Below are 24,359 nucleotides of genomic sequence, written 5' to 3'. Positions count from 1 at the left end.
GAGCATCGTGACATCGTTGTGCTCTTGTATTCACAGAGATCATATGATGCTTCAAACAGTCATTTTTCTAGGTCAGATTTATTTTTCAGGAAGTGTCATTGATGACTATGTTTCACAGGTGCTGCCTTTGAGCAATGTATTTATGTTAAACTGGATTTACTGATAATGACAGTAACTCGTCCTGACATGTTATTGATGGGTAAGCCTTTTGTGTTATATTATTAATAACATACCTTTCTGATCAGAAACCTTCAGTGCCTCTCCATTACAAAATGCTCCCTTTCCCCTCCTCGCTGTGAACATCTTGTCTTCAAGACAACTGTAGACCACACCAAACTCACTCTGTAGAAGTGAGGGTAAGACAAGTGTAAATGGCACTGGGCCATAGTATAGTAGGTTGTAATACAGCAGGTCATACTATAGTAAATCATAGTATAGCAAGTCTTAACATATTAAGTCATATTGTAACAGGTCATAGAATAGTAAGTCGCAGTATAGCGGGTCATATTTTAGTAGGGCAGAGTAAATCAGATCGTACTATAATAAGTCATAGCATAGTGGGTCATGGTATACTAAACTTAGTATACCATGACCCACTATGCTATGACTTATTTTAATATAACTATATTATAACTACAATATATATTATAATATAACTATATTATAATACATCACAGTATAGAAAGTCTCATCATTGCCTACTATAATAGGTCACAGTATAATAAGCATAGAACACTAAGTCCATGTATGGAAAATCATAATATGTAAGGTCACAGTATAGTAATGGTATAGTAAGTCCTACTACGGAAAGCCATAGTACTGTAGAATAACTTAAAATATAGTAAGTCATACTGTACTAAGGGTCAGCTGTTCAAAGTAACGGGGAGAGCAGAAGAGAGTGCAGGCAGGATGAAGTGGGTGGAGAAGAGTTGACAGGAGTGATTTTCAACAGAGAGATACCACCAAGGGTGAAAGGGAAGGTTTACAATGAAGCAACGGTGCAAAACATCACATTAAAGATATTTTCGGTTGTGATGAGAAGTGCATAAATATTTTCAGTTGATTATGAAATTGTGGTAGGACGAATTAGACTGGTGAGCCTCCAAAGTCTAGGTTATTAATGGGAAATACCGCAGGAGGGCTTCTGTCTGTCCGGGCTCCAGCCCCAGGTAATGGCGAGTGGCTGCGTTACATCGTAAATGCAACAGTTAACTGACATTGTACATCTGTGAAAATATTAATAATTAGTTGAACTGAGTAGTATTTCTGGTGCCGACTAGCGAGGGTAGCCACGTTTAAGTGTTTAGTCGACTATTACTCACATCCCTAGTGGTGAGAAAGGACATGCGGGCGGTTGGCGTGACAGAGGAAGATGGAGAGGAAAGGAAGAGGAAGGGATGGAAATGGATGATCCGCTTTGGCGACCCCTACTAGAGCATCCAAGAGAAGAAGAGTATACAAGGTCACAGTACAATAAGTCACAGTATAGTAAATCTATGATTGAAAAAGAGAGGAGAAACACAAGATAAAGGTATGCAGCTATGTCATCTCTATATGAGTATTATATGCATGTAATGAAATAGGCTAGTATAACACTTATGTTGCCTATTTTGCTTGCTATGCTATTAACACATAGCAACAATATCCCGTTTTCTGTGCAACTAGCTTACATAAAATGGGATATCATTTCACAGTTTCCTCATTATGTGTGTAGCCTGCAGCAAAATGATATACAATGATACAACCTAACTAGCACATAATTGATTTGGTTAACTTTCTTTGAGGTGACATCTTAAAAGTTTTCTGTGATTGTATTGTCAGCACTGTAGCCAAGCTGTCAGAGAGTCATAGCTCCATTGATCCATGTATTTCTATAGCTCTCAGTAATGACGATTTCATGAGCTTCTTTAATGATAAAATTCTAACTACTAGAGACAAAATTCACCACCTCCTGCCCTCAACCGGCACGGATTTATCTTAACAGAGGAACCTTAGAATCAGCTGTAAAACCTGATGTATACTTAGACAGTCTCTCTCCCATTGACTTTCGCCAAATAACTTCAACAATCTCTTCATTTACACCATCAACCTGTCTCTTAGACCCCATCCCAACTAGGCTGATTAAGGAAGTTGTACCCTTAGTCAGCACCTCTTTACTAGATATACAATTTAACAGAGGACTCTTATGCTTAGTCGCTCCCAAATTGACCATCTTGTTGATAGTGTTGCAGGCTAAATGAAAATGACACTCGACTCTATTGCCCTTCTAAAAAAGAAGATAATAAAACAAAGGAGGTTAGCTCCATGGTTTAACTCACAAACCTGTGTAATAAAGAAAACTATGCAAAAACTTGAAAGGACATGGCGTTCTACCAAACTGGAAGAATCCCACTTAGCCTGGCATGATAGTCTTAAAAGATATAGGAAGGACCTCTGTAATGCCAGAGCAGCCTATTACTCATCTCTAGTAGAGGAAAACAAAAACAACCCTCGGTTTCTTTTCAGCACTGTAGCCAGGCTGTCAGAGTCATAGCTCCATTGATCCATGTATTCCTATAGCTCTCAGTAGTGACGATTTCATGAGCTTCTTTAATGATAAAATTCTAACTATTGGAGACAAAATTCACCACCTCTGGCACCAACTTATCTTCAAACACAGGGGCCTTAGAAACAGCTACAAAAGCTGATGTATAATTAGACAGTTTCTCTCCCATCAACCTACACCAATTAATGTCTTCATCTACACCATCAACCTGTCTCTTAGACCCCGTCCCAACTAGCCTGCTTAAGGAAGTTGTACCCTTAGTCTGAACATATGCTTCCTTTAGGCAATATTATTAAGAAAAACTCAATAAACTTCCATTGCTATGCTGATGATACCCATGTATCTGTCAATGAAGCCTGGTGAAACCAATAAGTTAGCTAAACTTCAAGCATGCCTTAAGGACATAAAGACCTGGATGACCAGCAAGTAAAACGGGAGGCAGAGCCTTCAGTCATCAAGCTCCTCTACTGTGGAACCATCTTCCAGTTTAGGTCCAGGAGGCAGACTCCCTCTCCACACTTAAAAGTAGGCTTAAAACCTTCCTTCTTGATAAGCTTATACTCAGGTCTGGCTCAGGCTGGTCTTGAACCATCCCCTAGTTGTGCTGCTGTAAGCCTACACTGATGGGGGACTTCCCCTGATGCATCGAGCTCCTCTCTCCTCCTCTTCCTCTCCATCTGTATGCACACATATGGCATCAGTGCTCGCTACTAACTTGTCTTCTTCTCTCTCCCGTAGTTTTGTGCTCTCTCATCTCTCTCCTCCTGTCGCTTTCTTATTATAATTTAGTTTTATTATTAGACTCATAATTATACATCTTCATGTTATACCTGTACTGTGCCATGTTCTCTTTCCTCCCTCTCTCTCTCTCTCTCTCCCTCCCATGTCCCTCCCTCTCTCTCCCTCGAATATTTTTATTGAATTGAATTTGTTGAGCAGTAAGATCATTTATATAATGGTGAGTGACATCAAGCTGGCAAAATTCTTCTCTATCATTCCAGACTGCACTCCAGATGTCAGCCACACTGATCAGTTGTCAATTGTGATTAGGATTGTGTCACTGATAGAGGAACCCCCTTTAATGGAAGATTTTATGGGTTTTTTTGGAGGCAGAGGAGTCCGCCAACATTTGGCATCCCTGATTCTCAAAAGATTAGGGGAGCTAAAACTACCTTTTGAAGACTGCAGAGGACAGTCTTATGATAATGGGGTCAACATTAGAGGCAAAAACAAAAACAAAGCCAGACTCCTGGAAAATGAATCCATGAGCTCTATTTGTGCCAAGTAGGGCTCACACATTGAACCTGGTTGTGGCTGATACTGCTAAAAGGTCTGTCGATGCCACAGGTTACTTTGGCATCTTACACAACCTGTACACTTTGCTCTCAGCCTCCACAGAGCAATGTGGGCAACACTTTCAAGATGTGGACTAAGACAAGGTGGGAGAGTAAAGTTCAGAGTTTCGAGCCACTGAGGTAACAGAGGCACTGATTGAAGTGAGGGATCAAACCTAAGACCCTGTGATAAAGATTGAGGCCCAGTTCTTGTCAGAAGTGGTGGGATCATACCGCTTCAGCATCTGTACAGTGGTGTGGTATGACATCTTGAGCCAGATCCAATATGTGAGCAAGCTGATGCAGTCGTCCCAGTATGAAAGTGGATGTTGCAGTCAGGCTTTATGACTGCACAAACATCCGCCAAGGATATTTGTGAGGCTATGAATTCAGGGGCCGTTCTACAACAAAAAACACTGAGGTCCACAGAGTGGCATTTTTCATACAAATCATTTGGTGAGCCTTTGAGTGATGCCCCAAGAAGCTGGAGGTGACACTATTCAATGTTGTTGTTGATGCTGCAACCTCAGGCCTTCAGGAAAGATTTTCCACATTGGAAAATGTGGGAGGGAAGTTTGGATTGCTGTCAACCTTACAAAGTCTCTCGAATGAGGAGCTGACAGAACAATGTGAGGCCCTTAGTAAGACTGCACTATAAAGAATACTCAGACTTGGATGGCATAGAGCTTGCACAGGAACTGGAAAACTTACCTGACTTGCCATCGAAGACCATGACCCTGCTTTAGCCGCTGAAATTCATACACGAAAGGGAGCTCTCCAAAATGTATGCAAATTTGCCAAATTTTTCCTGCTCTTCCAGTGACTGTAGCTGGAGCAAAGAGCTTTTCAAAGCTGAAGCTCATCAAATCCTACCTGAGGTGCACCACGTCACAGGACGCCTTAGTGGCCTCTCTGTCATTAGCATTAACCATGCAATTGCTGGGCAGATTTGTTATGATGATGTAATTGATGACTTTGCATCAAGGCAGGCAAGAAAGGTCAGGGTTTAGATGGCAGATGTGCAATGTAGTTTGTGTGTTTCTTGTTTGAAGTGCCATAGTGTAATAATCAGGTTGCCTTCTTTATAAGTGTGTTATTTTATTTATGTATTTGTATGATATAAGATTTGTGCAATTTAGTTTTATTTGTTTTTTTGTTAGCAATAGTTTAATAGTGTTAGAATTGGATTATTTTTTTTAATTTATATTTGCCTCTGTTACTTCTTTTTGATATTTATGAGTCTTATTTCTGTATATATGGTATGTACATAGTTTTAAGAGCTGTTCCAAATGTATCAAAATTACATTTAGTATAGAATGGTGTTTTTCTTTGTGGTGGTGGGGGGGGGCGGGCATACAAGCTAGAACCACCACTGATGGTAAGTCATAGTATAGTAGGTCATGGTATAGTAGGTTACACTACAGTTAAATCATAGTATAGTAGGATATATATTTAGTAAGTGAGGACATGGACTGTAGCGAACTGAACTCTGACCTGTTTGTTGACAGAGAATCCGATGGAAACAGCAACAAAAGGAAATCTGTTAGGAGACATTAAAGTTATTAACGGAGGTTACTAAAGGTCGGTGTGAAGTAATTATTAAAACATAATGATACTGTTAACTGGGTTAGTGTTTTAACATGGACTGTTTCTTCAGTATAAAGTTGTTTTACTGTCTCCAGTGTGTGGTGGGAATTATTGGAGTAACAGCAACTCTGCTTCTCTTCTTAATGTTTTCAATGTCATGTTTCAAACTAAACTCTGTTCACCTACATGGTTTTGAGCTGGAACCACTGTCCAACCCTGGACACAAAGCTTAACTACTGACTGGAGAGATCCATCAGAGGGAAGAGAGGGAACATGCTGATGTCACCTGGGTGAACTAACCTTTAAACGGTGATAAAACCCGCCTGACTTGTTTTTATTTAATGTTGAAACAGTAAAAACATGAAGTTATAATGTCAGAGTGTTTCAATTAAATAACTCACTCAATTAAATAACTCACGCGTGAACAAAGTTGGTGGTCCCGTCTATGGGGTCGATGATCCAGGTGGGACTGTCTGTGAGGTCACATGCTTCACCTGCAGCCACTGACTCCTCCCCTATGAACCTGACACACACACACACACACACACACGTTAACTGATGACAAATATTAGCATTGTCTGTACTCATGAGTTAAAAACAGTCCTATAATGTTGATACATAGGTCTGAACTTGAATGTATTGATGTGTCTGATCTGTTTAAAAATGACTTCAGTAATTAGTTGGTTTTCAAAAAAGTTTCAGATTAACTCTCTGTTGGTTAAATAATGAATTAATTGTTTTTTTTCTCGTGTTGCTGCTGGTGTTTGTTACCCTTCAGTATTTTAAACAGTGTTGTCCTTTATAAAGTGTGAGATGTGACGACTCCACCCGTCTTAGCACAACTGAGCAAAAAACGAAACTCAGTACACCGACTTCAGAGCTGTGAAACCGGGAGGAAACCAAATTGATGTCTTTTCAAAGTAAAGTTCATTAGAATCAACAAACATAGACCACATACATCTGGGAGGTCAGATAAAAAAAATACACATCGTATGGAAAATGTTTACAAAGATTAATATTTGATTTCATTCCTCGTTCATTTAACTGTGTCTTCGGTGCAGTCGTGTTGCTTCAGTCCGAGTTTGTTCGACTGAAGTCAATAAAACTGCTGATCACTGCTAATGAAGATTCTCGTGATTTCTGTTGTCTAAAACAAATCTGTTCTCTGGTTGAATAAATCAAAAATATTCAGTAGAAAGACTGAATGACTCAGATTATGTTTCAGCTGGTTTCAGAACAGGAGAAAAAATTAACTCCAAACTTTGGACACTTGATAAAAACTCAAAAGACTCACAGTTAGGAAAGTTAAGAATAACAAATTGTGATAACCGAGAATATTCCAGTCTAAACATGGTCGTAATGTGTTGATAATATACAAGTGGTTATATTGAGTGGATGAGTTTGACTGATTGATTTTTTCTTTCTGAACATATATACGCTTTTTTTTGTTCTGTCTCTGATAATAAAGCAAACTTTATTGACATCACTTCGTGTTTCACGTTGTGTATGTGTTGTTTTTCACTTAGTTGCACAGCGTTTTCTTCAGAGAGAGTATTGATCTGTGAAATTGATCAACTATCAGTGATACATATGCTGAGGGAGGCGCAGCTTCTTACCTGTGTGTGGGGAATTTCTCCTTCACTGATTGGATGATGAGTTGTTCCACCTTCTGGTCAGTTTGTGTCACCAAGTCGACCGACGAACTCTTTGTCATCACCTTCCTGTCGTCACCCAGAGCCTCACGCACCACCTGATCAATACATAGATCAACAAATCACCTAATCCGTACACAGATCAATACGCAGATCCATACACCTGATCAACACATCACCAGACAAATACACCAGATCAATACACAGATCAATGCATCACCTGATAAATATGAAACAGACTGATACTTATAACTAGAGACACACTGTTATTCTGTTACTGCTTAAACATAAACTCACACAGTATGTAACGCTGTGTGTGTCACTGTTTTGTTCTAAGAGATTTGGAAAGAAAAAAAATACACCATAAATGCTGATATCTTAAATGTGACATTCTGCTCCTGCTCCGGTCAGTTTTCTGTCTGTAGCTGGTAGTTTGTAATCACAGAGGCTTTTAATCTGAAATCTGATTTACTGAAACGCAGTGTAACACACACATAATTACACAAACACTGTAACACACACTGTCCAACTCATACACACTATGGCACTCACACTATAACACACACTGAAGAACACACACTGAAACCCAGACTGTAACACACACACACACACACACACACACACACACACACACACACTATAACATAAAATGTTACACACTTTAAAACTCACACTGTTAAAACACCCACACTACAACATGCCAACACTGTAACACACACACTATAATTACACTGTTACACACACTGTAACAAACACTGTAACACAGACTATTACTCTCACACTGTAACAATCATTGTAATACACCCAAATTGTAAAACACACACACACACACACAGTAACACACAAGCATAATAAAACAAACACACTGCAACACACACGCTGTAACATTCACACACACTATGGCACTCACACTGTAATACACAAACTGATGAACAAATGAAGACACACTGTAACACACACTATAAAAGTCGCACTGAAACACACACAAAAACACTAAAACACACATACACAGTAACATACCCACACACAAACTTGTACTTTCGTCTTTGTGAGGACACACTCTGACATAGTACATTCCCTAGCCCCTTCCCCTAATCCTGACCTAAGCCTGGTTCTAACCTGGACCCTAAAACCAGGTCTGAACCCTCAAACTGACCTCAGAAGGGGTAAGGACTGGACAACATATCCTCGTTCCGTAAATTGTATATAACTCAAACTGGGCTGCACAAAGATAGAGGCGAAAGTACACAATAACACACACTGTAACACTCATTGTAATACACACACACACAAACACATCAACACTGTAACACACACACACTATTACACGTAATATAACACTGTAACACACTCGTACTGTAACACTCATTGTAATACATCCACACTGACCTCTCCAGCTTTTCGTGCGATGGCGACGGCGTGGTCCATGGCGTTCTGCCAGAGGTCGGCCATGTTACAGGAGCAGCTCCTTATAAAAAGAACAGTCAGAGAGACATTACACCAACAAAACACACACTCACATACTACGGCTGTAGTCTGCCAGTCTCCCAGTCGACCGGTTGGTCGATATGCTCTCATCCGACCAAATTTTCATTGGCTGGACAGTCGCCGATGTTACTTTCATAAGGAGGGAAGTGCTACATCAACAGCCTTCCAGGATTAATCCATTATTTAATGTGGTGGCTGGAGGAAAAGACCACCTGTTAAAAGGGGGGACGTTGAACTCGCCCAACTCAATGGAGACTGCTCGGTCCAACTTATTTAACGTTTACTGAACATTTACTCGGAGTCGGCTCCAATGCTACACTTTCAATTCAGTTTTATTTATATAGAGCCAAATCATAATAGAGGTTCTATCAGGGCACTTTTCATGTAGAGCAGGTCTAGACCAGACTCTTTATAGTTCTATTTACAGAGACCCAACATTCCCCCATGAGCAAGTACTTGGCGACGGCAGCAAGAAAAAACTCCCTTTTAACAGGTAGAAACCTTGAACAGAACCCGGCTCATGGCAGGCGGCTGTCTGCCCCGACCGGCTTGGTTGAGAGAGAGAAAGAGAGAGAGAAAGAGAGAGAGAGAGAGAGAGAGCGAGAGAGCGAGAGGGAGGGAGGGAGAGAGAGACAAAGGGGGGGACATTGGGGGCACAATAGCACAGTAGACGTATAGCACAAAGATGTATAACAATAATGAGAATAATAATAAAACTAATAATTATAAAATAGGGTGAATAAGAGCACTAATAAAAATAAATATAATAATAGATGATAATCATAATATTGAAGCAGTGGGTGTTGACCAGGATCATGGGGCAGTAGGTGGTTTGCAGTCACAGATCCAGACTATGTAGCTCCAGGGGTAGAAATATCTGCAGAAAGCGACAGGAGGAGAGAGGAGAGAGATGAGAAAGCACAGAACTAAGGGAGAGAGAAGAAGTCGAGTTTGTAACGAGCATTGATGGGATATGAATGCGTACAGATGGAGAGGAAGATGAGGAGAGAGGAGCTTGGTGCATCATGGGAAGTCCCCCATCATTCTAGACCTATAGCAGCACAACTAGGGGATGGTTCAAGACCAGCCTGAGCCGGTCCTGACTATAACCTTTATCAAAAAGGAAGGTTGTAAGCCTCCTCTTAAATGTGGAGAGGGAGTCTGCCTCCTGGACCTAAACAGGAAAAAGGTTCCACATTAGAGGAGCCTGATGACTAAAGGCTCTGCCTCCCATTCTAGTTTTGGAGACTCTAGGACCCACAGGTAAGCCTGCGTTCTGGTAGGGCAGTGTTCTTCTGGGGTAACAGGGTACGATGAGCTCTTTAAGATATGATGGTGCCTCACCATTAAGGGCTTTGTAGGTGAGGAGGAGGATTTTAAATTCTCTTCTGGATTTTACAGGGAGCCAATGCAGAGAAGGTAACACGGGAGAAATATGGTCTCTTTTCGTAGTTCCTGTCAGTACTGGTGCTGCAGCTTTCTGGATCAGCTGGAGCGTATTTAAAGATTTGTTGGGATAGCCTGATAATAAAGAATTAAAATAATCCAGCCTAGAAGTAACAAAAGCATCGACTTGTTTTTCTGCGTCTTTTTGAGAAAGGATGTGCCTGATTTTTGCAATGTTACGTAGGTGAAAAGAGGCAGTACCTGAAGTTTGTTTTATGTGGGAGTTAAAGGACATATCCTGATCAAAGAGAACTCCGAGATTCCTAACAGTGGTGCTGGAGGCCAGGGCAAAGTCATCTAGAGTAACTATATCATTAGATAAGGTGTTTCTGAGGTGTTGGGGGCCAAGCAGAATAACTTCAGTTTTGTCTGAGTTTAACAGCAGAAAGTTGCTGGTCATCCAGGTCTTTATTTCCTTAAGGCATGCTTGAAGTTTAGCTAACTGATCGGTTTCATCAGGCTTTATTGACAAGTACAATTGTACATCATGAGCATAGCAATGGAGGTTTATGGAGTGTTTCCTAATAATATTGCCTTAAGGAAGCATATATAAGGTGAATAGAACTGGTCCAAGCACAGAACCTTGTGGAACTCCGTGATTAACTTTTGAGTATATCAAGGATTTATCATTAACGTGCACAAACTTAAATTGATCTCATAAATCGGACCTAAACCATCTTAGAGTGGTTCCTTTAAAGCCAATTAAATGTTCCATTCTCTGTGATAGGATATGATGGTCAATGGTATAAAATGCAGCACTGAGATCTAACAAGACCAGTACACAGTACAGTCCTTTGTCTGATGCAGTAAGAAGGTAACTTTCACCAGTCCTGTCTCTTGGCTATGATGCACTCTAAATCCTGACTTGAAAATCCTCAAATATCTTGAGGGTCCTTAGAGAGAAAGGGAAGGTTCGATATGGATCTATAGTTGGCTTAGACATCTGGATCCCTAGTAGGCTTTTTAAGAAGAGGTTTAATTACAGCTGTTTTAAAGGACTGTGGTACATAGACTGGTAATAAAGATAAATTGATTATATCTAGTAAAGAGGTGCTGACTAAGGGTACAACTTCCTTAATCAGCCTAGTTGGGACGGGGTCTAAGAGACAGGTTGATGGTGTAGATGAAGACATTGTTTAAGTTAATTGGTGTAGGTTGATGGGAGAGAAACTGTCTAATTATACATCAGCTTTTGCTCCTGTGTTTGAAGATAAGTTGGTGCCAGAGGTGGTGAATTTTGTCTCCAATAGTTAGAATTTTATCATTAAAGAAGCTCATGAAATCGTCACTACTGAGAGCTATAGGAATACATGGATCAATGAAGCTATGACTCTGACAGCCTGGCTACAGTGCTGAAAAGAAACCGAGGGTTGTTTTTGTTTTCCTCTACTAGAGATGAGTAATAGGCTGCTCTGGCATTACAGAGGTCCTTCCTATATCTTTTAAGACTATCATGCCAGGCTAAGTGGGATTCTTCCAGTTTGGTAGAACGCCATGTCCTTTCAAGTTTTTGCATAGTTTTCTTTAATACATGGGTTTGTGAGTTAAACCATGGAGCTAACCTCCTTTGTTTTATTATCTTTTTTTTTAGAAGGGCAATAGAGTCGAGTGTCATTCTCATTTAGCCTGCAACACTATCAACAAGATGGTCAATTTGGGAGCGACTAAGCATAAGAGTCCTCTGTTAAATTGTAACACGGCAGTGAATTAAGTGCTGATGGAATCAGTTCCTTAAATTTAGCTACAGCACTGTCAGACATCTAGAAAAGACATTTCTGCCTAACAGTGTGTAGCCCAGTAATAGGAATTCAAAAGTTAAATAATGGTCCAATAAAAGAGGAATCTTTGGAAAGACTATTAAATGTTCAATTTTGATGCCATAAGTTAGAACGAGGTCCAGGGTATGGTCAAAACAGTGAGTGGGTTTATTTACACCCTGAGCGAAGCCAATTGAGTCTAACAATGAGATAAACGCAGATTTAAGGCTCATTATCAGCATCCACATAAATATTAAAATCACCTACTATAACTAAGTTATCTGTACTAAGGACTAGACTTGATAAAAACTCTGAGAATTCAGATAAAAATTCAGAGTATGGGCCAGGAGTGCGGTACACTATAACAAATCGAATAGGCTTAAAGTTTTCCATGATGGATGTGTAAGAGTAAGAACCAGGCTTTCCAGTGAGTTATAATTGAGTTTAGGTTTAGGGTTGATTATTAGGCTTGAGTTGAAAACGGCTGCAACTCCACCTCCTCGGTCGGTGCCTCGAGGAACGTGAGTATTAATATGACTGGGGGGAGTGGATTCATACTGATCGTGACATAGCTGGGTTTCATTTACTGATACGGCTTTGGATTGGAGCGATCTAATGTTTAGGAGTCCACATTTAATTCTCCTTCTTTTGTTGTACTTCTGCAGAGGTGGTCTTAATTTGTATGAGGTTTCTGTGTACAACTCCTCTTCTGTCTATTTTTTAGTTAATTAATTTAGGTGGTTTTGGGCAGACACAGTCTCTATGGGGGTTTGGGTGGGTGACTGCTGTAATGGAAGCACAGAGAAGCTTGTAAGACTGCAACTCTGCCTCCTGGTCTCAACTCTGGGTTGTCATGGTTTTGGTCTACTAATAAACTCAGATTTCAGATTTCTAGATATGAGAGCTGCTCCATCCAAAGTGGGATGTATGCCGTCTTTCCTGATCAGACCGGGTCTTCCCTGAAAAGTCCGCCAGTCGACTATTCTCTGGATTTTCTTTGGTTGACTACAGACCTAGCACACACAGATTTTATATTTCAGAAAAACCCCGTGGAACAATATGATTTAATTTCCAAAATTTAAAAAATTCAGACCTTTTTATATTTAAGACATTTTGAAGAAGGGCATTATTTGCAGTTTGATTTTAAACTTTACAGCCAAATTAACTCAGCATGAAAACCACAAAAATCAGTCGTTATCATAAACAGTATTTATTGTGCACAAACATATTTTTACAAACTACATTTGAACAAATCTGAATTTAAATATTAAATCTATTTTTCAAAACCATGAACACCTGTCAGCGACAGCAGGTGACCGCTGAGAGCCATCAGCAGCTTCTACAGCTTTTTATCACGATTTATTGATCAACATTGACTATTGAGTGACAGATTATTAATATGCATCGTTAAGGACAGTGCGCAATGACGTGTCAGAGAGCCGTTACCCCCCGCGCTGTGCGTCTTTATAAACGATGAGGCCTTAAAACAGCAGATTTTTGAACGGAGTCTGTTGTATCGGATGTCAAAGTCAGTACGTTACCGCTGTTAAACTTAGAGATTAAAGACGGAGGTTCAATGCAAAGAAGCAGCCGCTCCCAGCAGAACAAACAGGTCAATAAAACCAAAATAAAACAACATTAAATATTAATCTCACCTGCTTAAATCCCACCTGACCCTCGGTTTGAAGATTATCCACTCCTGCTGCGGGCCAGCGGCTCCGTAAACTTCCGGGTTTCTTCTTCTTCAAATGCGAAGCCGCAGCAGAGCGCTGCTGCCTCCCGTAGGTCACTCACTGGAACTACATTTTTCTGCAGCCTCCTGCAGAAACAGAACACCCTCTTTGTGTTTCCGTCCCGCGCTGCCGTTCAATAATCAAACACAAAGAAGAAATTTAAAACTAGAGACTGACTGTGACTGTTGATCTCCACCTGTCCCAGACTGCAGACTCCTCCTGATTCACATCTGAGTCAGTCCAATCATTACAGTCACTGACCACACCACAGATACCGATGTCTTCATTTCAGCTCAGATATATTCACTCTGAACAGACAGAGAACATGACGTTTCTGAGTCTAACATTAATCTATTTATCAGAGTTTATCTCCCTGTGCATAAGAGAGAGTTGTTCATGTAAAATATTTAAAAATTCCCAGACTACTGTGGAGTCTGAACATATGCTTCCTTTAAGCAATATTAATAGGAAACACTTCATAGACTTCCATTGCTATGCTCATGATACACAATTGTATTTGTCAATGAAGCCGGATGAAACCGATCAGTTAGCTAAACTTCAAGCATGCCTTAAAGACAAAGACCTGGATGACCAGCAACTTTCTGCTGTTAAACTCAGACAAAACTGAAGTTATTCTGCTTGGCCCCCAACACCTCAGAAACACCTTATCTAATGATATAGTTACTCTGGGTGGCTTTGCCCTGGCGTCCAGAACCACTGTTAGGAATCTCGGAGTTCTCTTTGATCAGGATATGTCCTTTAACTCCCACATAAAACAAACTTCAAGGACTGCCTCTTTTCACCTACGTAACATTGCAAAAATCAGGCGCATCCTTTCTCAAAAAGACGCAGAAAAACAAGTCGATGCTTTTGTTACTTCTAGGCTGGATTATTTTAATTCTTTATTATCAGGCTATCCCAACAAATCTTTAAATACGCTCCAGCTGATCCAGAAAGCTGCAGCACCAGTACTGACAGGAACTACGAAAAGAGACCATATTTCTCCCGTGTTACCTTCTCTGCATTGGCTCCCTGTAAAATCCAGAAGAGAATTTAAAATCCTCCTCCTCACCTACAAAGCCCTTAATGGTGAGGCACCATCATATCTTAAAGAGCTCATCGTACCCTGTTACCCCAGAAGAACACTGCCCTACCAGAACGCAGGCTTACCTGTGGGTCCTAGAGTCTCCAAAACTAGAATGGGAGGCAGAGCCTTTAGTCATCAGGCTCCTCTAATGTGGAACCTTTTTCCTGTTTAGGTCCAGGAGGCAGACTCCCTCTCCACATTTAAGAGGAGGCTTACAACCTTCCTTTTTGATAAAGGTTATAGTCAGGACCGGCTCAGGCTGGTCTTGAACCATCCCCTAGTTGTGCTGCTATAGGTCTAGAATGATGGGGGACTTCCCATGATGCACCAAGCTCCTCTCTCCTCATCTTCCTCTCCATCTGTACGCATTCATATGGCATCTGTGCTCGTTACTAACTTGACTTCTTCTCTCTCCCTTAGTTCTGTGCTTTCTCATCTCTCTCCTCTCTCCTCCTGTCACTTTCTGCAGATATTTCTACCCCTGGAGCTGCAGAGTCTGGATCTGTGACTGCAAACCACCTACTGCCCCCATGATCCTGCTAGACACCCACTGCTTCAATGATGATGATGATGATGATTATTAGTCTTTTTATTAAAATTATTAGTTTATTATTAGTCTCATTATTATTAATACACATCTTTATGTGGTACCTGTGCTGAGCTATGTTGTCTTTCTTCCCTCCTCCCAAAGAGGTGATGATGATGATAAATGTCTCAGAAACAGAAACAGAAACCCCACGAGTAGCTCAAACATAGAAACGCCCTGAGTCACAGAATTACACCACCAGACGTCTTAAACCTGCAAGTAGTGAACACAACATTGACATATCGTCAGCTTTAAGTTGACATGTTGAATTTGTGATCAAACAGGTTCTTATTTCCACATCCAGCAGTTACAGAGCAGCATGATCCTTCATCTGGATCTGGTGTTTGTGTCACCTGATGGATCTAAGTCCAGCACTACCTCTCTTTTAGCTCTGGTTTTGGTCTCCACCAGCGCCTGAGGGAAACCTCTGGCTCTTCAGCTGCTAAATGCTCCACCGTGTTCACCAGCTGGTCTCTGACTGTGTCTGTCTGCTGTTTGATGCTGAGCAGGTGGTGGACAGTGGCTTGATCAAAATGTTGTTTAATCAGAATGGAAACTAAATTCCATTTCATGTAAAACACTATGCCTTAAAGTACTGAACATAATGCTAATGCTGTTATGATAAACTAAATGGTAAATGAATGCTGGTTAGATAAGTGTAATCACATAATTTCCTTTCATGAATAATCTCAACTGGAAACGATTTCTTCATGTTTTTATAAATTAACGAAGGGAAGTTTTTACTAATGTGTTTTTCCGTTGAAGTCTTTTTTAGATGTTTCTAATGTTACAAACAGACGGTAAAACTGAGGAAGAAGAGATGTGATGAGGTCCGACAGTTTTCAGGTTTTATTAGTGTTTTTAAATCTCGTCACACTTCATCAGAAACAGGAGAACCTTCCACAGAAACACCTCCGTCACACTTGTTGTCGGCTGACCTACACGCCATTCACACCTGCCGCTCCACAGACACACGTGCAGGGGTCCTCATCGTCACGGCGACAGGGAAACACCTGGATCACCCGTGCGATGCGACTGGCCACAGCTGAGGAGCTGGCAGCGATGACTCTCCTGGACATCATGTCGAACTCTGAGCCTGAGGACACACACGGACAAATCAGAGGAGGTCATACCTCACTCAGGTGAGGTATGACGTCAGAGGAACACACATCAGATGTGTGTACGTGACATCACATGTTAGATACAGACCGTCCGTATCCATGACGACACCTCCTGCCTCCTGGACGATGATGGCGGATGCGGCGATGTCCCAGCAGTGCATCCCGATGTGATAGTAAGCGTCAGCTCCACCTGTCGCCACCTGACACATGTCGACTGCCGCCGTCCCCAACGCACGGACACTACAACACGCCAGAAACATACAATCGACATGTTGAAGAAGTCCAAATACACTGGAACATGCAAATAACACAGATTATGTTAAAGAGGTTTAATCTCACAGTGTACAGAAGCTGAAACATGCCAAAAGCATACATACAACACGTTAAACACGTCCCATCTCACAGACACATAGAAACAACATGAGTTAAGTTCAGAGTGAACAGACTGAAGTCGACTGTTGAGCTGTAGGAATAAACAGAGAGGACTCAACAACGTTGGTGAGTTTTATGGACGTGGACAAAACTAAGTTATGATGATGAAAGCAGCCACTCTGCTGCGCTGGTAAATTCTCATGGGAGCTGTAGTTTTTCACTGAGCTCACAAAGTAATGCTCGTTTCACTTTGTTAAAATCAAACATGTTTAAGATTCTAACATCCAGTGCTGTAGCGGATCCTCTTCGATCTTCGAACGTGGAAAGTAAACACCAAATACGCTTCATTTTTTTCAGAAAGAGCAATGGAAGATATGCTGAGAGAGAGGTTGTGTTGTGTTACAATACTGTGTTGAGGTCTCTATCAGGTTTGGGGATATATTCACTACAGGTGACCCTGAACTAATAATATGTTTGGAATAAAAATTCACTGACAGTCTTTTCACTCATGTTTTTCTTTCCATTTAAGTTATAATAGTGATCATGAATGTAAAAATATCCCTCACAGATCACAAACACTGAGCCCTCTGTTCACACACATATTCACCAAGAAAGTTAAGGTCACAGAGAAAATCGTTTGAGGCTTCACAAACTCATCTACTAGACATCGAAGGTCTAATTGTAATCTGCAGCCCTAACACTCTCACTGTCACTGAACCAACCTGTCTCCCTGTCCAGACGCACAGAGAACATGTTGGAAACATTTTATTGATAGTTTGATGATATTTTGGTGAAAGAATATTTAGGACCAGAGAGAAATGTGGGGATGTGGTCTGTTCTTACCCATGTACAGGTAGTTTCAGCAGTCTGAAGATGTTGGAGGTCATGGTGGACAGAGCGAGGTCATCACGCTCTGCCCCGATCTCCGTCACCACCACACACTTGCTGATGTCTGATTGGACAAGACAGAACAGTAAGAATAAATCCACCTACACTACAACCACAATACCACCTTAACACTCACAGTAGATAGATTATCTGTTTTAGTTCAACATGTGACAGACGAGTGGATTGATCCAAGGTCATTGTGTGTGATGTCACCTTCCTGTCCAGAGGCGTGCAGCGGTTCTCCGTTCAGAAAGGCTCCTCTTCCTCTCTGAGCGTAGAACAGTTTGTCCTCCACACAGCTGTACACGATCCCAAACTCCGTCTGACAACAACAACAACAACAGCAACGGCACGTCAGTCTACTTTCTGTCCGACCCCCTTTGACCTCTGACTGACAGGTTAGTTTACCTGCTTGTTGATGGTGAAGGCGATGGAGATGGCCACAAATGGAAACCTGTCGGGAGAAAGAACACACACACACACACACACACACACACACACACACACATATGAGTTGTAACTGCTGTTCTATGAGTTGTAACATTTAAGTTACATTTCCTCCACTGCTTTCAAACCAAAAGTCTTCCAGAATTTCAGGGAGCAAAGTCCCTTCAATCGACTCTTTTACCGTGAAACGTCAGCAGGACGTACTGATTAACAAAAACTTGAGCTGATGAGAACAATTGAAATGGTGAGTTCATCGCAGTACAGGTAGATTGTTCCTGTCGATGTGTGTGGTGTAAGCACGCGAGATCAACTTTCTGTGAGGCCTCTCACCTGTGGACAAAATTAACGGTCCCGTCGATGGGGTCGATGATCCAGGTGGGAGAGTCGGTCAACTCCACATGCTCACCTGCAGCTACAGATTCCTCCCCAATGAACCTGAGGGTCAAGGGTCACAGGTCAGAGATCAAACAACAGCTTGATTTATCTGGTGACTCCGGTTGTCTGCGGTTGCCGGGCAGATTTTCGACTGTCTCTAACCCTGCTGTCCGGTCAGAACCAGTGTCATTTAAAGGGCCGTTCCACAGATTTACTGGTCCCGTCGTCAGTCTGTGAAAACAGCTGGACGATGTCATCTGTGGCCTCATGATGTCATCAGGCCGAGTGACTGACTTTTAAAGTTGAAACCTACAAAGTCTCAGGGTCCATTGAGTCTGTTATCGTTGAGGCCTGATACTGAATTCTGTCATCAACATGAAGTCCTTCAGATAATGTTTCCAGTCTCCACTTCACTCACAGCTAACAGGATCTGGATTCTAGATTCTTTAGGTTCCACTTTAGAACCAAGTCTACAAAACACTGGATACGGATTGATATGGAAATTAAGAACAGATACAACATTTGCTTCAAACAGATGACAATAAAAGAGAAGAGGAGGAGGAAGAGTCACAGAAGAAAACAAAAACACAAAATAATGAAATGTGGAAAAAGAGATGACGTGAAAGAAGTAGAAGAAAGGACGAGATAACCTGTGTTCATGGTATTTTTATAGAACAGAACAGAAGCAGAACCTGTGCAGTGGATATTTTTTCCTGATGGCAGTTATCAGGATCTTCTCGACTCTTTGATCAGTTTCTGTCACCAGATCAGCCGGGGAACTTTTCAGCTTAACTTCTTTCTGCTGCTGAAAAGCCGACAGGACAATCTGAGAACAGAAACACGGGTTTAACATTATTATCAGTGTTTGAACTGAACTTTATTTTTTCCATAATTTACTGTAGTATTCAGATAGTTTACTGCAGTATAAGTACCTGTACAACAATGTAAAAACAACCGGTTAGAGGTAAAAGTCCTGTATTTAAAATTATCAGCAAAATACTACAAGAAGTTGCTTTTTCTAATGATATAGTTACTCTAGATGGCATTGCCCTGGCCTCGACCTCTTTTCACCTACGTAACATTGCAAAAATCAGGCACGTCCTTTCTCAAAGACACAGAAAAACTGGCTTTTGTTACTTCTAGGCTGGATTATTTTAATTCTTTATTATCAGGCTATCCCAACAAAGCTTTAAATACGCTCCAGCTGATCCAGAAAGCTGCAGCACCAGTACTGACAGGAACTACGAAAAGAGATCATATTTTTCCTGTGTTAGCTTCTCTGCTTTGGTTCCCTGTAAAATCCAGAAGAGAATTTAAAATCCTCCTCCTCACCTACAAAGCCCTTAATGGGCAGGAACCATCCCATCTTAAAGAGCCTATAGAACCGTATTACCCCAGTAGAACACTGCCCTCCCAGAACGCAGGCTTAGTTTGTGGGTCCTAGAGTCTCCAATAGTAGAATGGGAGACAGAGCCTTCAGTTTTCAGGCTCCTCTAATGTGGATCCAGGAGGCAGACTCCCTCTCCACGTTTAAGAGTAGGTTTAAAACCTTCCTTTTTGATAAAGGTTATAGTCAGGACCGGCTCAGGCTGGTCTTGAACCATCCCCTAGTCGTGCTGCTATAGGTCTAGACTGATGGGGGACTTCCCATGATGCAACGAGCTCCTCTCTCCTCATCTTCCTACGCATTCAGATCCCATCAGTGCTCGTTACTAACTTGACTTCTTCCCTCTCCTGTAGTTTTGTGCTTTCTCATCTCTCTCCTCTCTCCTCCTGTCGCTTTCTGCAGATATTTCTACCCCTGGAGCTACAGAGTCTGGATCTGTGACTGCAAACCACCTACTGCCCCTACAGCCGGTCAGGGCAGACCCCCCCCCCCCCACCATGAGCCTGGTTCTGTTCAAGGTTTCTACCTGTTAAAAGGGAGTTTTTTCTTGCTGCCGTCGCCAAGTACTTGCTCATGGGGGAATGTTGGGTCTCTGTAAATATAACTATAAAGAGTCTGGTCTAGACCTGCTCTACATGAAAAGTGCCCTGATAGAACCTCTATTATGATTTGGCTCTATATAAATAAAACTGAATTGACCCCCCGTCAACGAAACTCACCTTGAGATTTTTCACATTGAAAGCCTTCCAGAAATGGAGCAAGTCTGTCCTTTGAGCAGCTGGAGAGTTTTTATGGTGAAAAGTCTATAGGAAGCGTTGAGTTGTATCGACAGTAACTGTCGCGGTCAAAAAAACCATCAAAGTAGAAGCCATGGGATTTCAGGAGTGGTTGATAACAGTGCAGCTGTTAACCAAGAGCTCCTAACCTCACGTTGTTTTCCTGCCCAATTCAACTATAAGACTGTACCAACATTAGCACAATTATATCTATATTAAATACATGTATATTGTTTCACTGCTGGGTAAAATGCCTCAGTAACTCTCTTAGCAATTTGATAAGGAACTGTTGTCCTTTTTTTTAAAGAGTAGCAAAAAAACGGCTGACAGCAGATCAATGGAGGCGACTGCTGGAATCTGCTGAATGTAGACGATAACTCATAGGATTAAGAGGCCAGGTCATCTATTTCAATACAGATGCAATGAGATAAAAAAAAAAAGATATGATACGCCGATAATTAAGAAGCGCCCACTGAGGTCTTACAGCTGTACGAATGTAGGAGAGGAAAAAGACAGCGTACAGGAGGTATAAATCTTCGGATTTTCCAGAGCAAAATGCATATTTTTGTTTGTATTTCTTGTCATTTTTCTTATTTTAGATCAATTTATTTGATGTATTTGGAGTTTTTGTGTCTTTTCTTTAAGTCGTTTGGGAAGTTATTGTTGTAATTAAATTAATAATTAATGTAACGGAAAACAACTTTGATGTAAAGAGGACAAAAAAGAGGAACATATAGTGTGTCATTAATAAAAAGGAAAATAAAAATCCTCAGAAGCCTATTGGTCAGCCCCTACAGCAACGTCTCCTCTACCTGGTCACTTGACGTACCAGGACTTAGGATTCTGAACTCAGCTGAACTCACCTGTGTGCTCTGACAGCAGCTGACAGGTGTCTATCAATGTGTGTGCATGTCAAGTGTGTGTGTACCCGATTTGAAGTACAGCAGCTCAAACACAAGACCTCACATTCTTCACATTCTTGGCTGTTTTTATCAGACCTGAACTGAACCTGACCCAGCTCCAAACCTGAGTGAAATCAGTTTTTCCTGCAGCTGATTGGACAGACACAGCTCCGACTGGGCTGCTATTGGTCGACACCTGTGACATTTAAACTGTTACAACAGATCTGGTTCCTCTTTCTCTGTAACTGTGGCATCTCCAGAAACTTGCAGCTGCTGGCTCAGGATTCATACTTGAATCGCCTGGTTTCATTAAACAGTGACATCATTGTGTAAACCCTCTCTGATTGGTTGGTGCAGGTCTGACTTTAAACTCACTCTGACCTCTCGGTTAACGTTGATTCAATCAATTGAACTGAAAGGGAGATGTTGCTTCATTTTAAAATAAAAATGTATTCGGAACAATAAAAATTAAATATATGAATGTTGAAATAAAAGGAATATCAATAATAACAGAATTAAGAATAAGTTTATTTACAAGTCTGATATAAGCAGAATATTCACAGGTAAAACTGGGGGATCGAAATAATTATAAAAGAGATTTTTTTCTCTAAATTCAGATTTAAATCTTTTTAGAATAAGTTTCATTCTTCCCGGGAAGTCCAGGATAATAAGTATTATTAGAATTAAGATAATTAATGTACATAAATCTAACATTACTGTGCTTTCACAAAACACTGTGCAACCTAACGGAGCATTTTGTTTTTATTCAGTGACTCCCGTTAAATGTGTTAGAATTCGTTTTTTACTGTTACTGTTATTTCATAATCTTAAGGTTGGTACTTTTATTTTGTTATTTATTTATCTCTGCACCTGAACACAAAACTCTGCTGAATCTCCGCATTTCTGTTGGATTCAGATTTAGACAATGTATTCTTCTCAACAGTGACCTCTGACCTCTGCGTCTGTGCCGTGTCCCGATCGGTCAGCGCATCTCTTACCTCACTGGCCTGTTTGGCGATGTAGACGCCAAAGTCCAGACAGTCAGTCCAGTCAGCCATGATGATGAAGAGCAGAAAGTCTGACAGAGGGAGACTTCCTGTCAGAGGAGAAGAAATACTGATGTCAGAGAGGATGAGGAGGAGGAGAGCGGGAGAAAGGACGAAGGGAGAGAAGAGAGTAGGAGAGAGGCAAGAGATGGAGCTACAGAAGACGAACGCCACAAAATAATGACATGGAAAAAAGAAAAATGAAAATCGAAGATAAAGGTAAAAAGGACAGACGAAGGAAAACAAAAAAACACTGACAGAGGAGAAAAAAGAAGAGAACAAACCGAAGAAGGAATAAAATGAAGAAACATTAAAAGGTAAAGAGAAAATGAAGATATGAACAGAAGAACTGAAAAAAGGAAGAAACAGATCAACGTGATGGAGAAAAGGAAAAGAGACCAGAAAGAGGGGGGAAATGGAATATGTGAAGGAGGAAGGGAGAGAGTAAAGAGAAGAAGAAATGATAGAGAATATAGGAAAGAAAGAGAGGAAGAAGAGTAGAACTGATGACAGGGGAGAAAAAGGAGAGTAAATGACCCGAAAAGATGAAAAAACACATAAATGACAAAAAGACAAAGACGAAGAGAGGACTGAGAAAAATGAGAGAATGAAAAAGAAAAGAGAGGAAAGGAAAAAAGAAAAGAGAAGAGTGGGAGGAGAAAGAGAAGAAGCAGGAGAGAGGGAAAGAAGATGAACAAGAACGTAGAATCAAGAAGGAAAAAGAAAAAGGAGAAAAGAGAAAAGAGAAATAATGGAGAGATTGAAATGGTTGAAGATCAAAAATAAGATGAAGACAAAAAGTACAACAGAGAAAAGAAAAGAACAGATGAACACGAAACAGTAGAAACAGTGTTTGTTTTTACCTGAGGTGAAGTGAGTTTCGGATGAAGAAAAACTTTCTGAACTGCACTGAACTTTTTCTCTTTTTATACAACAAACAACCAATCAGAGCTCAGCTCCTGCCTGCCAGGACACTTCCAGCCACTGGCAGAAGTGCATGGATAAATCAGGCCCCTCCCCCCACATGATCATCATAACCCTTTATCATCTTCATCTTCATCCTCCTCATCCTCACTGTCCTGACTAATAACTAGTTTTATCCAGAACTGCGTTTAAAAATAAATCGATTTTAGAAAAAATTGCTCCTAAGTGATATTCCTCAAACAGCTGCAGAGTCTCTGACTCTAAGGGGGAGGAGGGGGGTGAGGCAGGGTGGGGGGGGCAGAGGTCAGAGGTCAGAGCTCATGAGGTCAGGAGGAAGTGGCGGCACGTGCAGCTAGTCAGCTGACTGTGAACAAACGTCCTGTTCAGAGACTCTTCTTCACTGCTAATTCTGCACGAGACAGCTTGTGTGTGTGTGTGTGTGTGTGTACATCTATTTTTGTGAAAACCAGTTTAAGTTTAAGACCTCATAATGAGGACATTTTGTCTGGTCCTCACACCTTGACAGGGCTGTTTGAGGGATCAGACCTGGTTTTAGGGTCTAGGTTAGAACCAGGTTTAGGTCAGTGTTAGGGTAAGGGGCTAGGGAATGCATTATGTCAACGAGTGTCCTCACAAAGTACGAGAACGAGTGTCTGTGTGCGTGTGACCTGCAGTGTGTCTTCTATCAGGAACAGTAACAGAACCTCATACATCAGTATATCAGTATGACAGTGTGTCAGCAGACGTCAACACAGATACAGAATCAGTCCGTCCTTGTTGTTTGCCATCAGTCTCAGAAATGAACAAAAATAAACAGAAGTCTGGTACAAAGAACGACAGCAGTCAGACTGTGTCTGCAGACACTTTTAAAACACAAAAAGTTTGTTCAACAGTTTCAGAGGATCG

At 41.1% G+C, this 24,359-nt stretch overlaps 2 protein-coding genes across 3 annotated transcripts in view; both read right to left on the bottom strand.

The window, feature by feature from the left end:
• The window catches only part of impa1 (inositol monophosphatase 1), a 14,297-nt gene extending 716 nt beyond the window's left edge, over window positions 1-13,581 (bottom strand). Inside the window, exons 1-6 of one of the 2 annotated variants that reach the window (XM_040146983.1) lie at window positions 13,465-13,581; window positions 8,508-8,586; window positions 7,083-7,216; window positions 5,885-5,989; window positions 5,374-5,419; window positions 234-342 (exon numbers count right to left, since the gene is read on the bottom strand). In XM_040146983.1, coding sequence (XP_040002917.1) covers window positions 234-342; window positions 5,374-5,419; window positions 5,885-5,989; window positions 7,083-7,216; window positions 8,508-8,570 — 457 coding nt within the window. In that variant the 5' untranslated portion in view covers window positions 8,571-8,586; window positions 13,465-13,581. Of the gene's footprint in view, window positions 1-233; window positions 343-5,373; window positions 5,420-5,884; window positions 5,990-7,082; window positions 7,217-8,507; window positions 8,587-9,414; window positions 9,466-13,464 lie in introns of those variants that run through there. The other variant, XM_040146984.1, reaches the window with a different exon arrangement.
• A 2,460-nt stretch (window positions 13,582-16,041) lies between these two features.
• On the bottom strand, window positions 16,042-23,450 carry LOC120800883 (inositol monophosphatase 1-like). Its single transcript, XM_040147328.1, has 9 exons — window positions 23,393-23,450; window positions 22,482-22,579; window positions 19,111-19,244; window positions 18,374-18,478; window positions 18,005-18,050; window positions 17,810-17,918; window positions 17,552-17,660; window positions 16,425-16,576; window positions 16,042-16,311 (listed from the first exon to the last, which is right to left on the bottom strand). Exons 2-9 carry the CDS (start codon window positions 22,539-22,541, stop codon window positions 16,154-16,156), a joined length of 873 nt encoding a protein of 290 aa, XP_040003262.1. The 5' UTR covers window positions 22,542-22,579; window positions 23,393-23,450; the 3' UTR covers window positions 16,042-16,153.
• Window positions 23,451-24,359: the final 909 nt, after the last annotated feature.

Source organism: Xiphias gladius, chromosome 15 (genome assembly GCF_016859285.1).
Source record: "Xiphias gladius isolate SHS-SW01 ecotype Sanya breed wild chromosome 15, ASM1685928v1, whole genome shotgun sequence".
Taxonomy (NCBI): domain Eukaryota; kingdom Metazoa; phylum Chordata; class Actinopteri; order Istiophoriformes; family Xiphiidae; genus Xiphias; species Xiphias gladius.
This window is presented reverse-complemented; position numbering and strand designations above follow the sequence as displayed.